This window comes from Aythya marila (genome assembly GCF_965140915.1).
Source record: "Aythya marila genome assembly, chromosome: 15".
Taxonomy (NCBI): Eukaryota; Metazoa; Chordata; class Aves; order Anseriformes; family Anatidae; genus Aythya; species Aythya marila.
Genome location: NC_139056.1, coordinates 2,060,512 through 2,083,187, shown reverse-complemented (window position 1 = coordinate 2,083,187; position 22,676 = coordinate 2,060,512). Strand labels below are relative to the sequence as shown.

At 36.0% G+C, this 22,676-nt stretch overlaps 1 protein-coding gene across 1 annotated transcript in view; it reads right to left on the bottom strand.

Moving 5' to 3' along the window:
- Nucleotides 1-22,676, bottom strand: part of USP7 (ubiquitin specific peptidase 7) — a 76,543-nt gene that overhangs the window by 14,749 nt on the left and 39,118 nt on the right. The window contains exons 3-18 of the mRNA XM_082772698.1: nucleotides 19,416-19,614; nucleotides 17,901-18,039; nucleotides 17,084-17,172; nucleotides 16,324-16,432; nucleotides 10,756-10,886; nucleotides 7,778-7,832; nucleotides 7,171-7,251; nucleotides 6,993-7,083; nucleotides 6,048-6,130; nucleotides 4,937-5,046; nucleotides 4,466-4,622; nucleotides 3,238-3,382; nucleotides 2,518-2,648; nucleotides 1,313-1,447; nucleotides 1,037-1,138; nucleotides 282-387 (exon numbers count right to left, since the gene is read on the bottom strand). Of these exons, the coding sequence (XP_082628824.1) occupies nucleotides 282-387; nucleotides 1,037-1,138; nucleotides 1,313-1,447; nucleotides 2,518-2,648; nucleotides 3,238-3,382; nucleotides 4,466-4,622; nucleotides 4,937-5,046; nucleotides 6,048-6,130; nucleotides 6,993-7,083; nucleotides 7,171-7,251; nucleotides 7,778-7,832; nucleotides 10,756-10,886; nucleotides 16,324-16,432; nucleotides 17,084-17,172; nucleotides 17,901-18,039; nucleotides 19,416-19,614 (1,863 nt within the window). The remainder of the gene's footprint in view (nucleotides 1-281; nucleotides 388-1,036; nucleotides 1,139-1,312; nucleotides 1,448-2,517; nucleotides 2,649-3,237; nucleotides 3,383-4,465; nucleotides 4,623-4,936; nucleotides 5,047-6,047; nucleotides 6,131-6,992; nucleotides 7,084-7,170; nucleotides 7,252-7,777; nucleotides 7,833-10,755; nucleotides 10,887-16,323; nucleotides 16,433-17,083; nucleotides 17,173-17,900; nucleotides 18,040-19,415; nucleotides 19,615-22,676) is intronic.

Here is a 22,676-nt window from a genome sequence, read left to right as displayed (position 1 = left end):
TTTATTCATTTAATTAATGCCTTTAAAATATTCTTAAATACTGAATTTATATAAATCTACCTGCATTTATGAAAAATTATTCAGTGATTCTAAAAGCATTTGAAACACACCTTGCACTTAAAGAAGAATCAAAGAAAAAAAAAGCACAAGACAAACTAATTTCAGCACTGTAGTTTGATGGGTACATCATTGACATCATTGAAAAACACAAGTACACAAGGTTTCTTGACATAATATCCAAAGTATTTTGCATTTACTCGAGTTTTAGCATATATGCTTACGATCTTTATCGAACTTGGGTAATGTTGCTCCAGTAGCAGCCATCTCTGGATCTACTGTTTCCAAAAATATTGTCCATGGATTTTCATTGTCACTGAGCTCAATCATCTATGTAGATGTGGAAGAAGAAAAAAGTCTCTAGAGAATGTAATATAAACTAATATCTGCATTTTCATCAGATAGGAGAACTTTCTGACATACTTTATGAGTGAGATTTTTTTTCTTTTAGCTGCACTAGTGACAGAAAGTTTATGAGAAGAGAAACAATAACAGAAAAAAATTAAAGAGTTTTAATGAAGCACAAATGATAGGTTTTACTTAAAATGGACCTATTTCTTTTTCATTTAAAAGTATACCTACAGTCATCTCTGTTATAGCAAGAAAATTACTTCACTCTATAAAAATAGAGGACAGGGAAACCAATCCCTTTCTTGTGGCATTTAAGCACAATGTTTTACATCTTAAGTGATACATTTTGTTAAATCCATTGCTTCTGCCCAAATAATAGACGACTAAAAAGACATTTATGTTTAAAATCTAGGATATAAACCATTATCATGTCTTTTCTTCATGGAAGAATTATGCACCACAATCCCCCTTTCCACCTCAATCAACCCACTATAGCCAAAATCTTCTCAAATATGAAACTTTACCAGACAAAGGCTAAATTAAAACGCTTAAAAATCTGATGTCCCAAAGTTAGAATCTGAAATCCAAGAATCATGGACATGCATGTTACTTATCAATGAATACTTACTGTTTTATTGCCATCTGCTTCATTATCTAACATTGCAGGTCTTTTCGTTCCATTGCTTCTTGCTTGCATTGGCCATAATCTGATCTGATCCTGTGGAAATCCCTGCAATAAATAAAAGTTGTGACAGGAAACAAAAACGATTAAGATATTTTTATTAAACCAAATAGAACTTCTATTTTAAAAGGTCTAAACTATGACTGCTGCTAATACATGGAGAAGATAAAAACTAACATATCATAATATACTAAAATAGATAGCCAGTCACAGAAAGCTTACCATTGTTTGAGAGAGGTTTTGAACAAATTCCGTAAGCGTGGAGTTTTTTAATACTTTGAAAACAGTATACTTCACTTTTTCTTCATCGTACATATCATTGCCTTGGTGGCCACAGAACTGATCCTCTGCTACTATCTGAAAAATTACATTTAAAGGTTACTATTTGTATTACTCAGCTCCACAATACAATATTTTCTTTTGATGCTTTCCTATGCAGTGTCATTGACTCTATTGTTGGCATCACATTGCTGACACTATTTGTGTTCTCATGAAGAAAATTTGAAAGCATACAGATTACAATGGAATTTAAAAATTGTGAATCAAATCAGTGTAAGTAATCAATGTACAAATCCTGAACAATAAGACACCAGTTGCACTTAGATCCCAATCTTGGAAACATGTACATGTTCTAAAAATTCTAAAAATGTTGGCGCTTAAAAAAAGGCTTATTTTTATTTTGTGCAATACACAGAGGATGACCTAAAACATTCCCTGCATCTGCTACAAATCCCATGTATTCTTTTTTAACAGAGAAAGTCCACACAACTCTGCTAATCTCTCCACTGGAAATAGCTGTAGTGTAAATCTAGTATGGAACAAGCCAACCTTTACCAATAGCTCTACATAAGAACTCTAGAAAGAACATGCAAAGAAACATGGAAGCAAATGGAAAATGGGTTTTATTTTCTTCTGCCAGATGGGCTCTGGAAAGAGCCCTAAACAGGGTTCCTTAAGGCAATTCATAACAATCTAGTCCATCTGGCTTTTCCAAAGAGATAATTGCAAATATAAGCACTCTCTCCTTCTGCTTCTACTTGATGAGCTCAGTTTGGCAGAAGTCCAGCCTTGCTGCCTATGGCAAGATACATTCTAATTTTAGAAAATAATTCCTGAAGGAGATAAAAGTGCAGTGGCAGGGCAGCCATTTAAAATAACCTACTCATTTTCCTTTCACCTGAACTTACTATTTTTCCTTGCAAGTAACTTTTCACAGCCTTCTAGAGAAAACAGAAGTGCCTGTAACATGCTTTTATTTCCCAGCACTGTACAATTTGTTTCATCAGTACTCAGTGCACATGTAAATATACTTACAGGCACTGAAATTATTTCAGTTCAAATGCTACTTCCAACACATATTCAAGAGTTGAAAATATTCTGAATTTATTTGGAAGACAATTGTAACTTGATCTATTTCAAAAGCTGACCTGCACTTGCATGTAGAGATGAGCTTCCTGCCTCTCCTTCCTCTTTTGAGCCTCTATTCTTTTCTCTTCTTGTAGCCTTTCTACAAGTTGTTGAGGAATATCATGGTCCGTAACAGGCTGCAAAACTTCACCTACAAGACAAATTTTGTTATGTCATTCTGAAATTTACATCAAACAGGGTTTTCATGCACAATTGACTTTTCTCTGAAGAAAAAAAAAACCTGCCTTTTTCATCTTTTAATTAAAAACATGATTTGATATCATCATGTTTTGGCAAAATAAGTATTTTCTATCCTGAGCCAAAATGCATGATTTCCATGAAATATGTATCACAGACTTCTGAATTAGATATTCACTTCAGGATTAAAAAAAAAATTTACCACCACCTGATTGTTTTTAATATACATATATCTACATATTTATAATGGATTGGATTTAATTTCCATGAGTCACTGATTTTTCATCCTATAAAACAATTAAGGATGAAGCACTCTGCTGATACACAGTCTTGTCTTACTGTGCTAAGACAAGATGCTGGAGGATTAGAACACACTTTCTAGAAGTGAGAGAAAGTCTGGTCGATCCCCACAGAATCTATAGATGCCATCTATAACTAATGGAGCCCCTTTGTATAAGAAGGCTGTCAACAATTCAGAAATCAAATACATATCTAAATCCCTCTACCCTATCTAATTTGGAACACACACAGGGTATACATACTTAATTTTGATTCCCTGATGTAAACCAACATGTACGCATTAGTACAGTGTCGTACAGATAAGTCATCATCATGGCCTCCGTAGTTGTGTTCAATCGCTTCTTCCTTTGTACATCTTGATACAACATCATCATCAAATTTACACCACTAGAGAGAAAATTTTACATAAATATAACGTTTTACACAAAAACATGTTCTTGAATGATAAATTAATCCTATTTCTGGCATGCCTTTCAGCTCCAAGTAATTAAAATTTCTCTTCAAGCATCAAGAGTTTAGAAAATTCTACAGTTCGCTGTAATTTGTGTTACCTGCTATCTGCACTCAGCATAAGGGAGGCCATAAGTACCTCCGACTCATCTGAAAATCTTACACTGAATATCAAAAGCTTTTAGCCAGATAATTATACAAAGGATTCATCTCAAGACTATTCCTGAAGTATTTCACATTTCTATATGAAGTTCAGATAGCTGGCCTTATTTTTATTAAATAACACAATGCAATGATGCACCAAATACCTGGTAATTATTTGTAAATTTGACATAGTTTACAGGAAATTTTAAATAAAACCAATAAAACCGATTAATAGTGAAAAGACAAATAGAAACAAATTCACAGTAAAACCTGACTGTTCATTTTACTGTGAACAGTCATAGACACACAAAACCAGTAAGCTCAAGGGAAGAGGCACCTGACCCATAAACATCGAATCTGATCAAGTCATCTAAACCTGTAACAGACATGCAAAGACACTGAATTTATGAGTCACAGAAACATTAGGAAGACTCATATTTGCTTCAGCATTAAGTCTGAGAAATGCTGGATAAAAGTTGCTCACTGTAGAAATTCAGCACACAGACAGAAGACTGAAGGGCTTCCCTTAGTCTTTTGCCAAAAGCCAACAGCAAATATAAAGGTGCTCTCTTAATAAGGCAAGTGATGCCTCCAAATGCAAACTTCTCCCCTAAAGAGCAAAAGAAAACTAGACATGAGGGCTGCTGCTTTGTCTTTGTAAATCCAAAGCAAGTTTCCCAAATATGTTAGAATAGAAACAACAATGACAAGTATCAACCTACAAACTACATCAAACAGAGATATGACTTCACTAACTGACCATGCCAGTACTCTCTTCTGTTAGAGAAAGAAGAGCTGCAAAGTTTTTCCCATTATGAAAACTGCAAGGATCTATTTACATCACACAAATGTGTTTAGTTGTTTTTGAATACTCACTTTGCCATCACCCTTTGGATTTAAGTAAACAACATAATGTCCACCATGGTTATCTCCACTGTGTACTAGAACTGCATGAAGAATGTAATTTGCAGGATCTTTAGGATCTGTTTTTTGCAAAAATTCATCTAGTGGCAACTGTTCAGGGAACTCAAACCTAATTTTGAAGAAGAAAAAAACTACATTAAAAAACTACATTTGTTTGCATTATGTTTAAAACAACAGCTACAAATGGCAATTACAGTTCTGAATGACAAATTCAACACTTTAACATTCAATTCGGGGACCTCTAACATATGCCTGGACACACACCTCCCCCTTGGAACTGATTCAAAAATAGGATTTTGCCCTTATTAATTATTATTTATTATTATTATTGTTTACAAAAATACATTGGCTGGTCTAAATTCTACATCCAAAACTAAAAGCACATGAAGAAAAATGCACCAAAAAAATCCACCCCAAACTCACCTATCATTTATCTTGATGTTCTGGTCAGTCTGAGGATCATACATAAATCTCATGAGCTGTAGGTGTAATACTGGTGGCAATGTGAGAAACTTCACACCCTTCTCTGCCTCCTAGACGTTTTAAAGGAAACAGAGGGTTGAAATTGTAAGATTTTTAGCAATTTGACACACCTGCCTGCTGAAGATATTTTTCTTTAAACTTTTATTTTATAGACTTGACACCATAATGTGCAAAGAATAGTTAACTTCCACCCCAGTTTTGAACCATCTTAATGCTGCAGTCCTCCCATGAGCTCCTCCAGTAACATCATACAAGAAAACATTTCATTTAAATTTAGGTCATTCATGAAGCACATGTGAACATAGCACTACGTTATGAGCAACTCAGGTATAAATGAAATTAAAAAGAATACTGAGGCAAAATCTCATTTCTGATCAATTCTGAATTTCGTGTCCACTGTATCCTGACAACAAATATTTCACTATTATGCTGCTTTCTGAGAACACCTAATAATATTTACCACATTACTGACAGAAACTGCTATAGGGAAGCTGCAAAAATAAGCTCTAGTAGAAAAAGAAAAATTGTAAAAGGACTACTACTCTCTACAGTGGATGCTGCAAAGTACAACTGAAAAGCTCAGAAATGTGCATGTGAACAGTCAAAATTCCACAGGTGCACTTGATGATGATATAGAAATTTCCTCTCTAAAGTAACTTTCAGAACTATGCTTTTTTGTTTGTTTGTTTGTTTTGTTTTACTAGACACAGAAAAGTGGGCCACTCTTAGAGAAAGGATTTGAATAATTTCTCAGTCTTGAAAATCAGTAGAGAATTTAACAGTAAAATCATTCTAGTCACTGAAACTGTTACAGGTACAAAACCAAAATTCACTGCTGAGTAGACTTTTAAAATCTAAGCTCTGTTTTGAGAAGTCTAACAGCAACTTAGAGAAGCTATGTACAAGCTTGCCTGAAGAGAAAAATGGCTAAGATCAGTTGATACAACCTAGAATGTAGGTATCAGTAGCAAAGTTTATTGGCCACTGTAGCTATGCTTTATCAAGGACACAAAAATAAAATTTAAAAAACAAATTAAAAGAAGAAAAATACCTGCAAGCCGTGTTCTCCTGCATCATACTTGTTATCACCATCCAACTGTTCCACTGCAACATAGTCAATGAAGGACTCAAAAACTAAATGAAAAGGATTGGGAATAATATGGAAAGAGGAAGAAAAAGTTAAGTTTACTCTAGCTAAGGGCTTAACATTATATTTATCAAATAACATTTTAAGACACTAGAACTTGTACTTGAGTATTTGTCTTTATAAAAATAAAAATTAAAGTTTTACATTGTTCAAGAATATCAAGAAACACACCAAAATTGGAGGGGTATAAAATTTCAAGATTTTAAAATCAGTTAGAACTGCCTGCCAAATGTATTCTCTCTACAACTGTTAAGTAGCAAACTAGATAATTTTGTTTGCTTGAGTCTTACGCATCCTTTTTCATGTCTTGTATGCCAAATACTTGGTGACCACTGATAAATGATCAACGTCATGCTATTCTGATTAGTTTATTCTTTTTTTTTTTTTCTTAATGCTATGGTCAGGCCTAACAATGAACCTATTACCCATAAGTTCATCTCCATATATAAATTATAACCTACAGCGATAACACTACTGTTATTAACATGTCACTGATGCACTTCCGTGACACTAGTAAAACCTCTAAATTCAAAGAGTTTCATGAAAATATCTCAGAGAATTAGGCGGGAAGGAACAGCGTAGTGAAAAGGGAGAAAGGGAAAAAGAGTAACATAAACAAAGACATTTTCTACAGAAAATGTTTTCAACGATCTGTCAAAAAGTAAGACCCATTCCTCTGAAATTAAAACAAGGATCCTTCAAAGTGATGAGCAACATCTAACCCATTTGAAATCAGCAGGCACTAAACAAACAGGTATTAAACCCATCTGGTAACAACAAAACAGAACAAAACAAACAGCCCAGCATGTTGAAGTGTTTGATTGGTGCATATCACAACGCATCACTTACTATTTTTCTTTCCCTTTATACTTAGTTGGATGTCATAATAATCTTCTATTCGTTCAGATCGGTAGTCTACATGTTTACATTGGATATAAGACTGTAAACAAAAACAAACACCATAGAATTTCAATGTACGCAAATAACAGAGTTAATTTTAAGAAGTACTAACAGGTTAAATACATACCACCATCTTCCCTCTGAACAATTTAGGAATAGTGCCTTCTACACACGTGCCTTTCATTTTATTTTCCACGTTATCAAGCAGCTGAAAGAAAGATTAGTTTTTACATAGGATAAACATGCACAGTTGCTAAATTCAGTCATCACATACAAATGATTACTATACTGATTAAACTAATTCATTTGCATAAAAACAAAGTTTTAGTCTATTCATACTGGCATCTCCTTTTTTAGTCCTCCAAATTCTCTTCTTTCCCCTAGAAAATGTTTTGAGGGCTACCCCAGCTACCGTCTTTTGGGTTTGGAAAACCTCACAAATTAAGTGATGCACCTGCATGTTCAAAGTTACATTCCTCTCTACAGCAATATAAGGATCACTAGAATAGGTGTGTTCTATTTATTTTCTACCTTCCCTATCCTTCACAAACTCCTCACCCTCAAAAGGTCACAATTAATCCCATTCTTAAAAGAGAGAAATAAACCAAGGCACATAGCCTTAATTTAATCAGTTAAGCATCACTATTACTAGGAATGTTACTGTATTGTATTATATACACACAATATCAAGAGACAATTCTATGATACATGAGTAAGAAATAGCAAAAACATACCACTCGACATAATTCCTGGACATCATGTTGCATGAAGCTGTCTAAAGTTTCCCACCTTTGTAAGGCAAATCAATAGAAAAATTACTATACCATAAAGAAAATTTACAGCTCAGAAGTAATTTTCATTTCTTCTCATACCAGGAATTTAATATATAGCAAGATGTATAGACTAAGATTTAGTACTGCCTGGTGAGCATGCTTTTTAGTTCTACAGCATTTACTTGGCCTACAGCCTGCTTCTAAAGCCATTTTTCCTTTCAGTAAGCCCAGCTCAGAGGAGGAAGGGGCAGTGAACCTGTGGGACATTTTGGCAGCTGCTTTGCACGCACCTGCCTTTTCTTTCTGTGGTCCTGGTAACAGGAAAGCAGCCCATGCCACTGGAAGAGGCCAGGGTCAGGCAGTTGGTAACAGAATTCTTCTGATCTAAAAACTTTTTGCAGTTCATGTCAAAAACTCAAGAGAAGACCTTGGACCAACTCACTTCTGTCAGAAAAGTTCCCACAACAAACTTCTAGCTGCCTCTGTACAGAGCGCCCTTCAGGTGCAGCTAAGCAGTGCTCAGGGCTTATTTGCGCACATCAGAGGAAGCAACTGGACTTATCCTGGCTCCTTTGTACTCATCTGAACAGTTACTCTTGGATTCACAGTAACTCCAAGGATGTAGCCAGCTGCCTGAACACCACCTGTACTGTATGTACATTTGCAAGCAGTTGTGCGAATGAAGGAACGAGTGCAACATAGTCAAAATGCCTCCACAGTAGCCGAAATGGTACACTGCAGCAAAGATGTTCAGTGCTACTACCTTAAATAAAAGGGAAAAAGCATAAAGGAGCTGTTTTTAGTTTCACTGTGAAATACTTGCTCCTCAAAACTCTTTATATTTAAAAAGCATCCTTGAGTTCAAGTCTCTGACAATTCCTTTTGCAACAGCCATCACTCCCACTATATAAAAAAGGCTATATTTACCGTAGGCTTCAGCTCCTGTGTGAGCCAAAGGTTCAGCCCTGGCTCTTGAAGCCAGAAGCACAGGGCTGATCAGGAGCAATACTAACTTTATTTTCCCCTCCCACTCTCTTCTCAGTGACTCATCTGCATTGTCACATTGCAGCATGCTGCTCCCAAAAGCATGCCAAAACAACTGTGTGGGGGTCCCCACTGGAACAAGATCAATGAAGTAATCCATTGGGTAATTAAGAATGGAAAATAGCCTCCTGAATCTCCAAGCCTTAATGCTTGCCAGCTTGAAGGACAAAAATCAAAGAAAAGGTTACATACTAATATTAGGACTTTTAAAAAGGAGGTCCTGCAGACAGCATCACTTTCTGCTGAAAAAATCCAAACTTATTTAGATTCTACAGAAACTCATAATACCCAATAAATATACACAGCATATAGCTAGGTCTCACAAGGTCAGAACCCTCCCTCTCTGACTTAAAGGAGGAAAAAGAGCAAATCTTCAACCACATTCAGAAGTTCCTTCCCAAGAACAAAGGCAGGCATGAGCACATTTTCAGAAGCTTACTCTCAGGTACAAAATTAAGCATGTGCAACACCCTCAGGAAAGATCTCCTCATGCACCTGAGGATGACACAGTTAAGATACTAACTCAAGATGAAGTATTTATGATATCAGCAAGTCTTTATAGGACAGCAGGAGTGCTGATAAACTAAGCATACAATGTACCAGTTGGAAGAGGATACCACCAGATAAAGATACAGCACTGAGGTTACATTTTAATGTAACCTCAATGTAACAATGTAACAAAATTTCATTTTAAAGTCACCTCAAAACATGAAAAGAAAAGGAGAATAGCTGTAAGGTTACGAGAATTTTATCAGGACAGACCTCTTCTACAAGTTTTAGCAGAAGCTGCAGGATCAGAGACCTCAGAAATGTGACTGTCATGCTGACCACTAGGACAGCTATGTGATCATGTAAGATCGTATAATTTAATTTTCTAACTTGTTTTCAAACAAAAAATCCTTTCAATACTACTACAAAGGATTAGTTTATAAATACAGATGTAGCAAAATAATGCAAACAATAATCTTTTAGAATAATTTTTAGCTAAAAACCCTCCAAATTCATAGGATGTGCAAAGAGAAAGCTTGTAGAGGTTATGCTAATCTTCATCTTCTCTCAACTTCTGCTCAACCAAAATATCAAACTAGTGTAAAAAACAAACAACAAAAACATCCTCAACACAGCTATATTGTGTAATTCTGTCTTCCACATATCTGTACATTCTAGATTTAAAATTATACGTTGTAACACTGTCTCACAAGAATTGGTACCAGACCAAAGAAATACTGGGCAACAAACTGGATACTGGGGAAAAATTAAAGTAAAAACCAAGCTTTTAATAGATGCATTATGAAGGAAAAGAGGGTGCAAGAGTAAAGAAATAGCGAAGAAATATTTTGTGTGTGTGCTCTGACACCTTCAGTTCACACCATGGGTATTCCTTTTAAGCTTTAAATCATGAAACAGAATATGGGATAAGCGTTTCTAAACTGTGGACAGGCAAAAAGACATGCATCTTTGACGTATAATAACAAAGCATTACAACAGTCATCAGTGCTGAACTAACAATCTGGAAATGCAAGTTACTGTTATTTCCCTAGATTGAAAAACAGAAACAACTCAGACACTAACAATACACGAACTTCAATATTTCAGCGATGTGTTTTGTTCTCAATCCTACTTAGATAAATGTGTCACAACTTTCAGGTAACACGAACCCCAATCCCACTACTGATTTGTTTGATGACTGTGTACCTCCCACCAATCTGACTTTTGGATCATCCAGCTTTAGGAACGATTATTACTAAAAACCTATCCAACTAAACTGAAAAACTAGCAGTTAACATATTGTATTAATATTTCTCTGCACTTCTCTAAAAAGTCTAGTTTAAATAAAGCCTTTTTAAATAAATGCTATATGAAAACAAAAAATAATTGAAATTTCTGAAACTTACCCAAAAGATTTTGTTAACTTTTTAGTTCCAACTGGTTTGTCACTATGTTGTAGCTCATAAAACACTCTTTGCAATGCTAGAGGAACACTTTTGGATGAATCATCTCCTTCAGTGGGCATCATGTACACTGCCTGAAAAAGTATTCAGTTCAATTAGTATCTATGGAAAAGTTCATTGCTCATATTGTTGAATACATCCTTTCCTCTTCAGTGACTTACTTCATATAACTCCATTTAATCACTCCAAAAGAGTCTGAAAAAAAATCTTTTACTGTAGTGTAAAAATATTAATTGTCTGGAATCACTCTTCTTAGAGCACAGTGGTTAAAGGGATCTGAACAGACTCCATTCACGGGAACGTTATCTAAATAGTTAAACTCCACCCTAGAAAAGTAAATACACCGAAGCATTCAAAACACATGAACAATTTATCACGCTTTGTATGCCTATGCAATCATCACAGTAGGACCAGATACACCGAACAACGCTATAGGATTTTAAAAATAGTATTGCTTTTGTGCTTTAGCTTGGTTCTGTGTGAATACTGCCATCTCCATTGGGGGAAAACAACACATGGAAGTACAAACAGCATCAATCAGGAACACAGAAAGGGTCTACGTGCAGGAGAAGGATGCCAAAGGACACTCAGATTCTCCGATACATTCCTTCCTACTTAACATCACCAGTGGTAGCAACTGAAGTAAAAGCTCAACAATTCAATTCACTGATTCTACCAAACCAGGAAGGATTGCAAACAAAAGTTACACAACTAGACCAACAGGCCTTCAGAAAGTTCGAACTGGCAGTGAAATGAGATTCATTGAAGAAATTGTACACCAATATATCTAGGGAAAAGTAACAGCAAAGAAAAGGTATTGACTGAGAAATGCTCATTTAAAAATTGCGACTGTAAAAAGAAAACAGAGGCAACTTCAAAAGGAGATAACACTTGAAATAATAGACTCTGATATTAAGTAGTATAAGAGAAACATCCTGTTAAGAAACAGGAATATTGCCAGCTGAGTTTTTGCCTGTGAAACAAGAGAAGCATACAGCTTTGTGCACGAAGCACTGAACTGGACCTCAGCTCCTCTCACTCCATTTCTGTCAGCCTAGATTTCAGATGTGTTCAGCACATCCACCCTGCGCCTTATGTTCCCTGCGTACAGAACGAGGTTGGTACTTCCAGTGTGTTGCTCAACTGCTGGGGTAAACACATTCGTTGTTAACACAAATGCTCAGTGCAGAGGTAATGGGAGCTACAAGACAGACATTAGATACAGACACGGCTGACAGAAAAATACAACTTAATGTCAAACAAAAAAATGCCAAAAAAAAGGCAATAAAATATGTTAAGATATTGACTGGCCAGTTAAGATTTAAAAATTTCTGAACGTCCACAATATGAGTTTTCAAACATGCAGAAACAAACACTTGAAGGATGAGAACTCTATGAGACTATCAGCAGACCAACCACAGTAGTAAGATGAAATAAAACAAACTGAAGTTCCTTCGTAACTTTTTACTGAAATACTGATTAGTTTGGCAAGGAAAGCAAACCCCTGACATTTGGATTTTTAAAAAAAGTTAATTATGCAACAGTAAAGCAATGTGATAATTTGCGTCATTTTATTTCTTTTTGAATTTTATATTTTACTTTCAAAATTTAGCAGTAAACTGAGATGATATAAAATAAAAACAAGACTGAACACTAGTAGCATTTAAATTTACATTTGTAGTTAGTTGTGAACTACATTGTCAAGAGCAATATCTACAGACCTAGAAGGGCAAACACGCTCAGGCCCCTTCCCAGTTGAGTTCCACGTATCTCCATGAACGGAGACCCACAAGCTCTCTACACACGCTAACATTAAGTTTGACCACCCTGATTGTGAAGCACTGTCAGAATCTTGCAGAATTAACTTAACCTCTCCCCAACCCCAGCTTATGAACCCTTTTATAAGCTGGTTGTCGCTGGCCCAAAGAAGAAACAGGAAATACCTGAGTGACCAAGTTTCAAATCCATCTTTCAAATCTAATCAGCCTGTATTAATTGTTTTTTATAACTTGTAAACAACCACTCATAAAAAGCAAAAATTTAAGAAGTTGCTTGCTATGTTTAGGCAAACAGGATTTGAAAATCACATAAGGAAAAAAATCAAATGTAACTAGTGCAGATACATGTTCTTAAAATACTTTCCGTATATATTTGCCAATAATAAGTATTCGAATGCTATTGTCATGAACATTCTTTGTGACAAACCCAAGATGATACTATAGCAGGCTAAAAGTCAACCTAGTGATTGTCACTATAGCTATCTCCTTCCAAAATGAGATAAATGGGAGTTCAGAATAGTGTGATGATTAAACAAAATCAGGTCCTTTGCATTTAGTTCTTATTTGGTTTCCTCTTGTACTATCTGGATGACTAAATCCTTTCCTGTATCTCTCAAATAATATTAAATCATTTATTTAAAATTTATTTATAATGACTTCATTCCAGATGCAATTGGATAAAAGCACCAGTTTTATTTCTTCTGAAGTTCTAATATTTTACTACAGACTGACATCTAACATACAGCCTGCCTTTGGTTTTTCCTTCTGTATGTGTATATAAGCACAACTGAAGAACACATCTCAAAAAGCTTAAGTGTTTCTTCAAGCTAAAACAAACCACAATCCTTTACAAACCTTTATTTTCACGTTTAGCCCTCACAAACTTTGAAAACTTGATCTCAAGATCAAGGAGTCAGGCATTTCGATCCATTAGAAAAAAGCAGCATCTTTAACACCTGAGAAGTTCCCTCAGGAAATGAACACACAAGAATGACAGGAACATGTAGAGGCAATGGCTAAAAGCAACAGACTGGGATACAAGGAAAATTTTATATTTTTATGTCGTAAAAGAATGCTACAGACAAGCTTGAAGACAGTGCTTAGAGTCAAAGACAGTTACTTAAAGAAGGGAAGAAAGCACTGTGCATGACATTTGAAGGTATGGTAAAATATATTAGCTAAATCATTAGCTAAATTAAGGAGAACAGATCAGGGAGAAATGTATTGCACCTATACTTGAAATTTTAGCATTGTTATGTAAATGTTCTGCAACATGCTCACAACCTGTAGGGAATTCTTCCAAGAGAACCAGCAAAGAATTTTAACTGACTGGCTGAAGCAACACTGACTGACTGGCTGGGGGCACTGATGACAGGCACAGGAAACAACATGAAGTGGTCTGAGACCAAATCTGGACTCCCCACTGTCCTTTGTTAGAGTAGACTGAACTTAGGTGCGCATTACCCGTCACAAAGATATGTCCTGCTTTATTCCCTACCACAGAAGCCACCCGGCTGCTAACAAAGGGAAGTTTTGTTTCAAGTACCAAGGAACCCTCTAACTGCTGTTTGGAAACAGAGCAAAGAAGGAAAGATGTCTGCATTCATCCTCTCCCACGCTTCATCAGAGGGTTTGACTTCCCATAAATATACGCTTGCACTTGATATTGTTCGTGCTTTCCCAGCTCTATTCCTGACAGCATTTTCTCTGTTAACAAACCTCTGAATAACAGTAATAAAAATAATTATTTCTCATAAGTATGGAGGATTAACAGAAATAATGGAATTGGTGATAATTAGCTGTTTTTAAAGGAACAAATTTGTTCAAAGTGAAAATAAATATGTTGTAGAAATTCATGTTTGTTTGTTTGGTTGGTTGGTTTTTCAGACCAGATAGGTAGTGATTCTTCTTTATCTGTAGTGACAGCAAGTGAGTACCAAAACCTGCCTAAAACAACCACTACTGGTTCTTTTGGTTTGGGGGACTCTGAAAATCTGAAGAATAAGCAGAGAATTAGGCATCCAGTACCATCTCCATTAAGGTATCTGCAGTTACCAGCTAGTAAATTAAGCTCTCTCATATGGTTGCTATCCAGACATTAACAATCCCTAACAGCTGGTATTTATTTTACAGCCTGGGGAAGAAGTGCAGGGGAATGCCTGAGAAGACTAGTTCAATTGAAACAAAACTGTATCACAAAAAGCATTTCGTCACAGAACAAGTTTTCTTTGTGGTACATACTGATTTACTGGCTGCAAGACATTCTAGAAAGGAAACACTCAATTGGATTAGATGTAGCTCTTATAAAAACACATTTTTCTTTCAAGAAATATGAGGTTGTCCAAATAAAAAAAAAAAATGCACAAACATTATGAATGCTGAGCAAAAACCAGGCATTATAACAAATAAGCTGAATGGGTAAGTTACACCTCTTGTTAAAAAAAAAAAAAAAAAAAAGAAACAGGTGCACAACATAAAACAAGTCAAGTACTTATTTCTTGTGCATGGCATTGGTAAAATCTCAGTTACAGTCTACTGAAGCTCAACATGCCATTTTTTTGAAACTCTGAAGAGTAAGCAGCACACTGTAAAAGAGAAAAAAAATCCCAACTGGGGCTCTTACAGGCCACTGTCTTATTATTATTTGTATCACAGTGAAGAATCGGTATAGGAGAAATAGGTACTGGAGAAGAGAAAGCTTAATGGAACAACCTAGCACACACAAAAAAGAAGTCAGAATTCTTCATTTTCACTAAGAGATACAACAGGTGCAAATGGCAAGAACACAAAAAACTTAGGTAAAACTACAAGAACAAAATACAACAGAACACTAAGAATGGCAAAATAAACTTCAAAAATAGTTGAGAGTGAAGTGTTTATTATTATTATTTGTAAAGAATAATAGTAACTAGTAACAGTAGAAGGATAAAGTAGGATCAATAGGACACTCCAATAAACTAAATGGTACCAAGTAGTATAATCTTCTAACTAGCCACGCTTCAATAAAGTAATTTACGTTTTTTACCCCATTAAGGCTACTGCACTATTTTGAAATTAAACATTATCTTGTGCATTTCATCCTGTTTCAGTGAAATATTTATTAAACGCATACTCCAAAATTTTACTCCTTCCAGCAAAGAAGTACCATCTGCAGTAAATAAGAAAACATATGAATGAAGCAAATATAAAAGCTGTTTAAATTGCTGAAATTATAATGCTTTCCCATCACTACAAAGATTCAAACCACAACAGCAGAAAATTCAGCTATACAATATAAATTAAAAGACAGAACAAATGAACCTCACAGGACGTACTTATTTATCTTTTTATGTTGTTTATGGGCTGAGAAGTCATAAGTAAGTTTTCTAGTTTAACTATTTAAAGAAAGGAAAATGACTTTCCTCCCATCTGCAAGAAGTAGAATCAGTCTTTGTTTTCCCTTCAACAATTCAAAGCAACATTCGCACATAAGAAAGTCTAGGAAACACCCCTTCACTCAGGTTTTTCTACCAGGTATTCTGACTACATTCACAAAAAAAAACAAGAGCCTATGCTCAAACTAGAAAAGGAAACTTGGGGTTGAAGTGCAGGAAGCAAGACGTGCATCAGCATGTCACCACTTCCGTAATAGGATAAAGGAGGCAAAAGGAATAGAGATGCATTCTGAAGCATTTAAATATAAATGTTCTAGATATTTCAATTAGCAATGTCATTTTTTCCACATACTAATTACCTTTCGTAGTTGATTTGTGAAAAATAAAGTCTGTAACAAACTGTTCATGTAACAAGTTGCTCCCTGGTTCTTCAAGCCAACATATCCTGTGTGCTTCTTTGAATCCCACCTGGAAAATAGCAGTTAAAAAAAAAAAAAAAAGAATTTTATTAACTGTAAAGAGCACTTCTTCTAAGGTAGCACTGCTGGTAGGTATCAGCTACTCTTCACTATTACTTAAGGTTCAAAAAAACAGACTACATATGCTTTCCTACTGCCTGCTAGATTTTCTTTGTCAAGATGCTCTATATGGTGGAAAAAATATTTATTATGAAAGTGTACTGAAATCCAAAGCTATCCTTTTAAAAGCAAGTCTGCATTCAAGTAGAACCAATTTGTTTAGAAGTGACGTGAAGCAGAATGACTCAGACAAAGCAGTTTTAAAACTGTAAACCAAGGGAAGATAGATAGGAGAGTCACCTGACTGTATCTGAAACTCTTATCAGTTGTAAGACCAGAAATATAGAGGCTACATTAGCAGACACATTAAATCACAAATTAATTTGTACAGAAGTAAAAGTTCTACAACACTGTAATATTAATTGAAGTTTAATCTTGACAAAAATGTGTATGACTGACGAAAAATACTGCTTGCGAGAAATAATCAAGTAAACGTGACAAAGTGTCTAATAAGCTACAACTATTAATAACAAAGTACTTGAAAACCTCAATGATGTAAAAATATTAAAATTAAGAATTATTTTTGAACAAAGATACTTACGCCACTCCATGTGGAGCATCTGCTTGAACGTAGACTTCAAAAGTAACTTTGTCCTCTTCTATAAAGCCTTTTTCAGGATCAGTAACTTCCTGTAAAACCAGAATGACACAGGAATATGAGAACTGCAGAACTTCTCTATATTACAAGATGACTGTCGTGAAGCATCCAGTTAGGCATTGCCTAATTTCCAAGCCTAACCTACCAGTAATAATAAACTGAAGGGAAAAAAGAAGAACATTGGCAAAGCTGTTTTTCAGCTTAATACACTTAGTTCTTTTTTAATGTCTCAATACAGGAAACTTGTTCCTGGCTTTTAAGGTTTTACAGTACTATTTCAATTTCCTGTAGATAATAAGAATCCGTAATCAGAAGTTGGGCTTCTACTTGAAGAACATTATTCCAGCCAGATGAAAGATTAGAGGGCCAGCCTTTGAAAAGGCTTAAAAAGCTGTCTCAACTTAAGATAAGCCTTAGCAGTATTATTAGTGCATTAAAGTATCTATATACATATACAAATAACACATGGAAACAGAAGAAAGTCTGCATTGCTTCAGAATGATGATGCCACTTCCCCCTCCCCCCCAATAGGCATTCAGATACACAGAAAATAACAGTGAAGGAATGTTTATGTCATACTGAAAGTAAAATCAATCTATAATAACTAAGTACGGGAATTCATATGAAACTGAAAATAAATCTTCAGCAATGATTAAAAAACAGCTTAAAAAAAAAAATCTATAGGTATCTCAGGATCCAGGAGTGCAAGTTCAATATTGTATCTACAACATAATAGATTAATGTACGTCCAAATACTTACACTCCAGGCCATGAAGTTGGAAAAGCCCCAGTCATTTTCCTTATGAAAGAACAAGTGACTAATACGACGGCTGAATGATTTTTCATCATCTTTGTAGTTTATTATCTTGAGAACTGCTTGCGCGTGACAAGACCACGACCTATAAACACAGAAGACACATTTGAAACTCATTCAAAACCAGCTTTTTATAGTCATTAAAACATTTTGTTAGTTGGTTGGGTTTTTTTTTGGTACCTTACTTTCACATTTTTATTTTTTCTTATTAGATGTTAAGATTTGGTTAATTATTTTCAAGGGTATGAATTCCTGGGGGCTTCTGAGGGTGTATTATGAACCTGAAGCTGCAACAGAGGTTCTCTTAAGGCAACAATATTACTAATAAAGTACTGCTGGGCAAGCACAGGTAACAGTAGTTTAAGAAGCTAACTGATCTCAAGGTAAGCTGTTTCTAACCTACTTCAGCACAGATGGGTAAGCCAACTGAAGGTGGTCTTGGTGTCTCCAGAGTGTGGTAACTCAGCCTCTAAGGAAAGGAAGAGATTCTTCTGCGTTCCCTCCCACCAGATAAATTCCGCTATCCTCTTAATCTGTCTTCAGTAGCATTTCATTGTGACCAGTCCTGTTAAAATTCATCTCGCTTATGCAAAACGATCAGACTGAACAGTTCAAACAATGCCTTATCACTGTCTCATACAGTGGCACGAGTGCTCCATCAGCTGTGCCTTGTTTGATATACTTTTAAAGATCACATTATTCTTTCCCTGTGATTAAACGTGTGTGAGATGAGCATTCACCTCTTAGGTTACAAAGACGATGTGAAAAAACAACTGCTGTTATGCACTGAGCTGCAAACTGTGCAAGATTTCATGCAAGAATAAAGTTATCTTACTGGAAAAGATACCTTTGAGACATCTGCTCTCTAGCTGGATAAGGTGCAGTAAATGCCTAGAAATTTTATTTACCTTCCTAATTTCCTGCATTATTTGCCAAAGGGGTAAAAGATAGCCAATTTTGTTTGGCATAAAGGAATCTAAGAACATGTCCATGTCCTCATATTGGCCAATGAGCAATGAACTCTGTTTAGGAGATACCTCAATGCACTGTTCTGCCTCAGCTGCTAAGAATTACCTGCTCATGCTATTTACAGGCAGGATTTATAGCTCAGCAAGGCTACTGAAACTCCAGCAGCTCTTCAATTTGAAGTAAACTCAGGACTTCTCACATGCTAAGACAACTGTCAGTCAAAGACTTCCCTCCAGCAATCAAACAGATATATATATATATAAATTCTACCACAAACTTGCCTAAAGACTTATATGCCACTTTTTTTTTTTAATTTTAATTTTTATTTTTGAAGGGAGGGCAGGACAGGACATGACTCAAAATCTGACAAGCATTCTTTCCTCTCAAAGAAAGATTGGTAGATATTTCTTTTTCCATAGATGTCTTCATTTCTTGCAATACAGATTAAGTAGTATCAAATGAAGACTTGTAAAATAATTAAAAGTGTCTTACGTGGAGTCGGATTCAGCATTGCACTGTAGGAAGAATCCTACACTTTTTTGGTGTGGTCTGTCCGGGTAGAGTCGTGGCATAACCATGATCTTCCATGGCAAATTCCGTACAAAGCAGGGAGGACTGAGAACTGACTCGCTCAATCTGTTGAAGCGTTCGACTGTAAACTGAAATGTTGCTTCTGATCGCCAACTTGTATCTGTAAAGTACACAAATGCATTTGAAAGATCTGATGGTTTGCCCTTCAAAATAATTTTCAAAAATCCTGCAACATGGGTGTGTTTTCTGTAGTGAGATTCTGAAAGCAACCAAAAGTCCAAAATCCAGTGTCGTTTAACTCTTTAGCAACTGAAGTTTCAATTTTCTTATTTTGAAAAACACACTGCAACAGCATTCAGGAAAACAACATTGAAAGACACATTCCTTCTGTACTGTTTCTTCTTAAATCATTTTATTACTAGAATTTGCTACCACTTGAGTTTCTTCTAAAGCTGTAGGTACAGTAAGACAGAAATATTGAATGCGTTACAACAAAAATCACATCCCACTACCTCCCCTTGTTCTGCAGTGTCTTCACAGATCAGTTCAAGTCAGTTGTTGGCATGAACCAAGACATTTGAAGGATTTTCACAATCTGTTCTACTGGCCTGTCAATACCAAGTCACCACTTAGCTGGTTTCTGGTTGCAAGAGTATTTTTTCTAAAACAGATCAACCTCATACTTTTCTTTGACTTTCCTATCAGATAAATGAAGAATTTTTTCAAGACTAGGGTCCTGTTGCTCTTGTATGCAAGTTTTAGAGATTTTTAGCGGTCTAAAAGTTAAATCAGACAGTTTTTAATGTTGCTTATTTTGACACACAAACTAATTTTGCCTTCTTCCCACATCCCGGCTTCTTCATATACCACAATCTGTTCCACTTCTGTTGTACAAAGCTGTAACAGGGTGCTGGAGACTGCGACAGCTTCAGGAAGGCACAAGACTGGGCTCTTTTTTGTTGTGACATGCCTCATATTGTATATAGGGAGAAAAAACTTGCAACTTCTCTCAACATTTTCACAAGGCAAGGAACACGTACAGTGCGTGCACGTGACGCTCCCCTCCTTTTACTTTCATGGCTCCAACTTAACATCTGCAGAACATGGCAAGATTTGCTTCTGGGTGTGGGTAAGTACGAGCAGCACAGGGGGTGGCACACGGCATGCGGGGTCCCAATGTTATTCCCATGTCACCCACAGGGGTGCAGAACTGGAGCAGATGTGTCACATGCAGTGACACCCGAAGCCAAAAGCACTGAGGTACAAGGAACCAGAAACTGGACCATCAAATTAGTGACAAGGTGCACAGTATACAACAAAGGTTGCGTTTTGGTACTTGCAAAGCAGTCTTTCACTTGGAATGCTTTGTGTAACACCAAAGATTGTGTTGAATGGTGCTTTTTTTTTTTTTTTTTTTTTTTTTTTAATGCAGGCAAGTCCTGGTTGCTACCTTGTTTAAGAAACTAAACTCTTTTGATTACAACATGCAACAGTGTAAAGATTATACACTTCACAAAGAAAATTACAAATTTTGTCCCTAACTGTGCAGAAGCTTTGACAGGTTTCATTCTTCGCCCTTGCAAAATGGTTTTCTTTCCAAGCAGTTATTCTACTGCTGATTTTGATCTTGGCAACAACAGTTGGTCTTATTATCCCTAAGCTTTCCTAATTAGATCTCAAAAGTAGCAGCACTACAACAGAAACCAGCCAACCGATCTGCTTCCTCTCCCCTCCACACCTGTAATAGCCTTGGTAATACTCAGTGCTCTCAGCTTCCTCAACGACAGAAGAGTTCAAAGGATTGCCTTCTCCTCCTTTTCCCTACACACAAGTATAGCTAACCAGTAGTTTATCACCTACTTTGCACCTGTTTCCTACCCATTTTACTCACTGCTTGTTGAGAGAATTCAGGCAGCTGCTGTTCTACCAGCAAAGCAGCTCCACGCTTACAAGCTTCTTTGCAGACACAAAGAAAATCCTTCAAAGAGTTAACAATTTAAGAATCAGTCTTGCATCATGTTTCTCAGAACAGCTCGAGAACGCCTCCCTGTTCACTACCAAGATCAGTCCTTTTGGACTTGGTTTAGGCGTCCGAAAAACGAGCAGACCAAGTTTGCTTTCTGCCTCCCTTAATGCAGCTTTCAGAGCACTTCAGTACAAGGATGCAGCAGTGCTGCCACGTTATCTGCTAAAAAAAAAAAAAAAAAAAAAAAAAAAAAAAAAAAAAAAAGGCAGCCCACGCAGCATCTGCAGATGCTTCAGAGCAAGTTTGCCTGTATTTCTTGATTCTTTTCAGGAAAGCCTGTGTGTGAGACCTCACCAGGGAAGGGCACTCTTCTCGGTAGAATATTTGAACAATCACTAGAAACCACTCCACAGAAATTCAACCTCGCAGCAAAGGTCAACCCTAAAATAGAAGTTTCTTTATGAATACAAACAATCCCTAAAAACAACAACCTTATTTTCCTTCCAGAAAGTCCACATTTTTAACAAGTGCAATTGATTAAAAACAAGAATTGTATTTAAAAGAAATTTCTAAATGCTAAGTCTGATTAATATATTGAGCACATAAGCAAAACCTTTATTCAACACCACAAACATATCCAACAACTTCTAATAAAAGGCTGCAACTGGCAGCAGGATAATTTCTTAGTGACTGGCAAGTAAGGCTTTCATAAATCATTGAAATATAAATATGACACATGAACTTAAACACAAGACAAAAAGAACAGACCCAGCTAACAATGCCTGCTGAAATTCCATGCAATGGATTGTGTTTGGTAGGTGGAAAAGGTTTGGTCACCAGTGAGATGAATGTCACGCATAACATCGTGATACAACAAAGATCCTTCAAATCAGAGATCCAAATACAGAACATGATGCGTTTCAAGACTTTGTACATGTTTAAGTATTTTTACCTTTGAGAAAAGCAGATTTTTCTCTTAGTAGATGTTGCTACCTTTAAAGTACACTGGGCTCATTAAAATATTTTGAATGTGAATTATTAATGGAGAAATTGACTGGATATTCTCTGAATATTTCAATAGTGATCCAAATACAGCATGCAATACTAGCATATGGCTAAGACTTATGCTTCTGAAACCCTCCTAGCCTCCGTAATTCTTCACCAAAATGAGACTCAGTGGGTAATTTCAATGCTGTGAGTTTATTTTGCTAGAGACCTTCTGCCTGAACCTCAGCTTCAGAGGGAATTTATTCTAT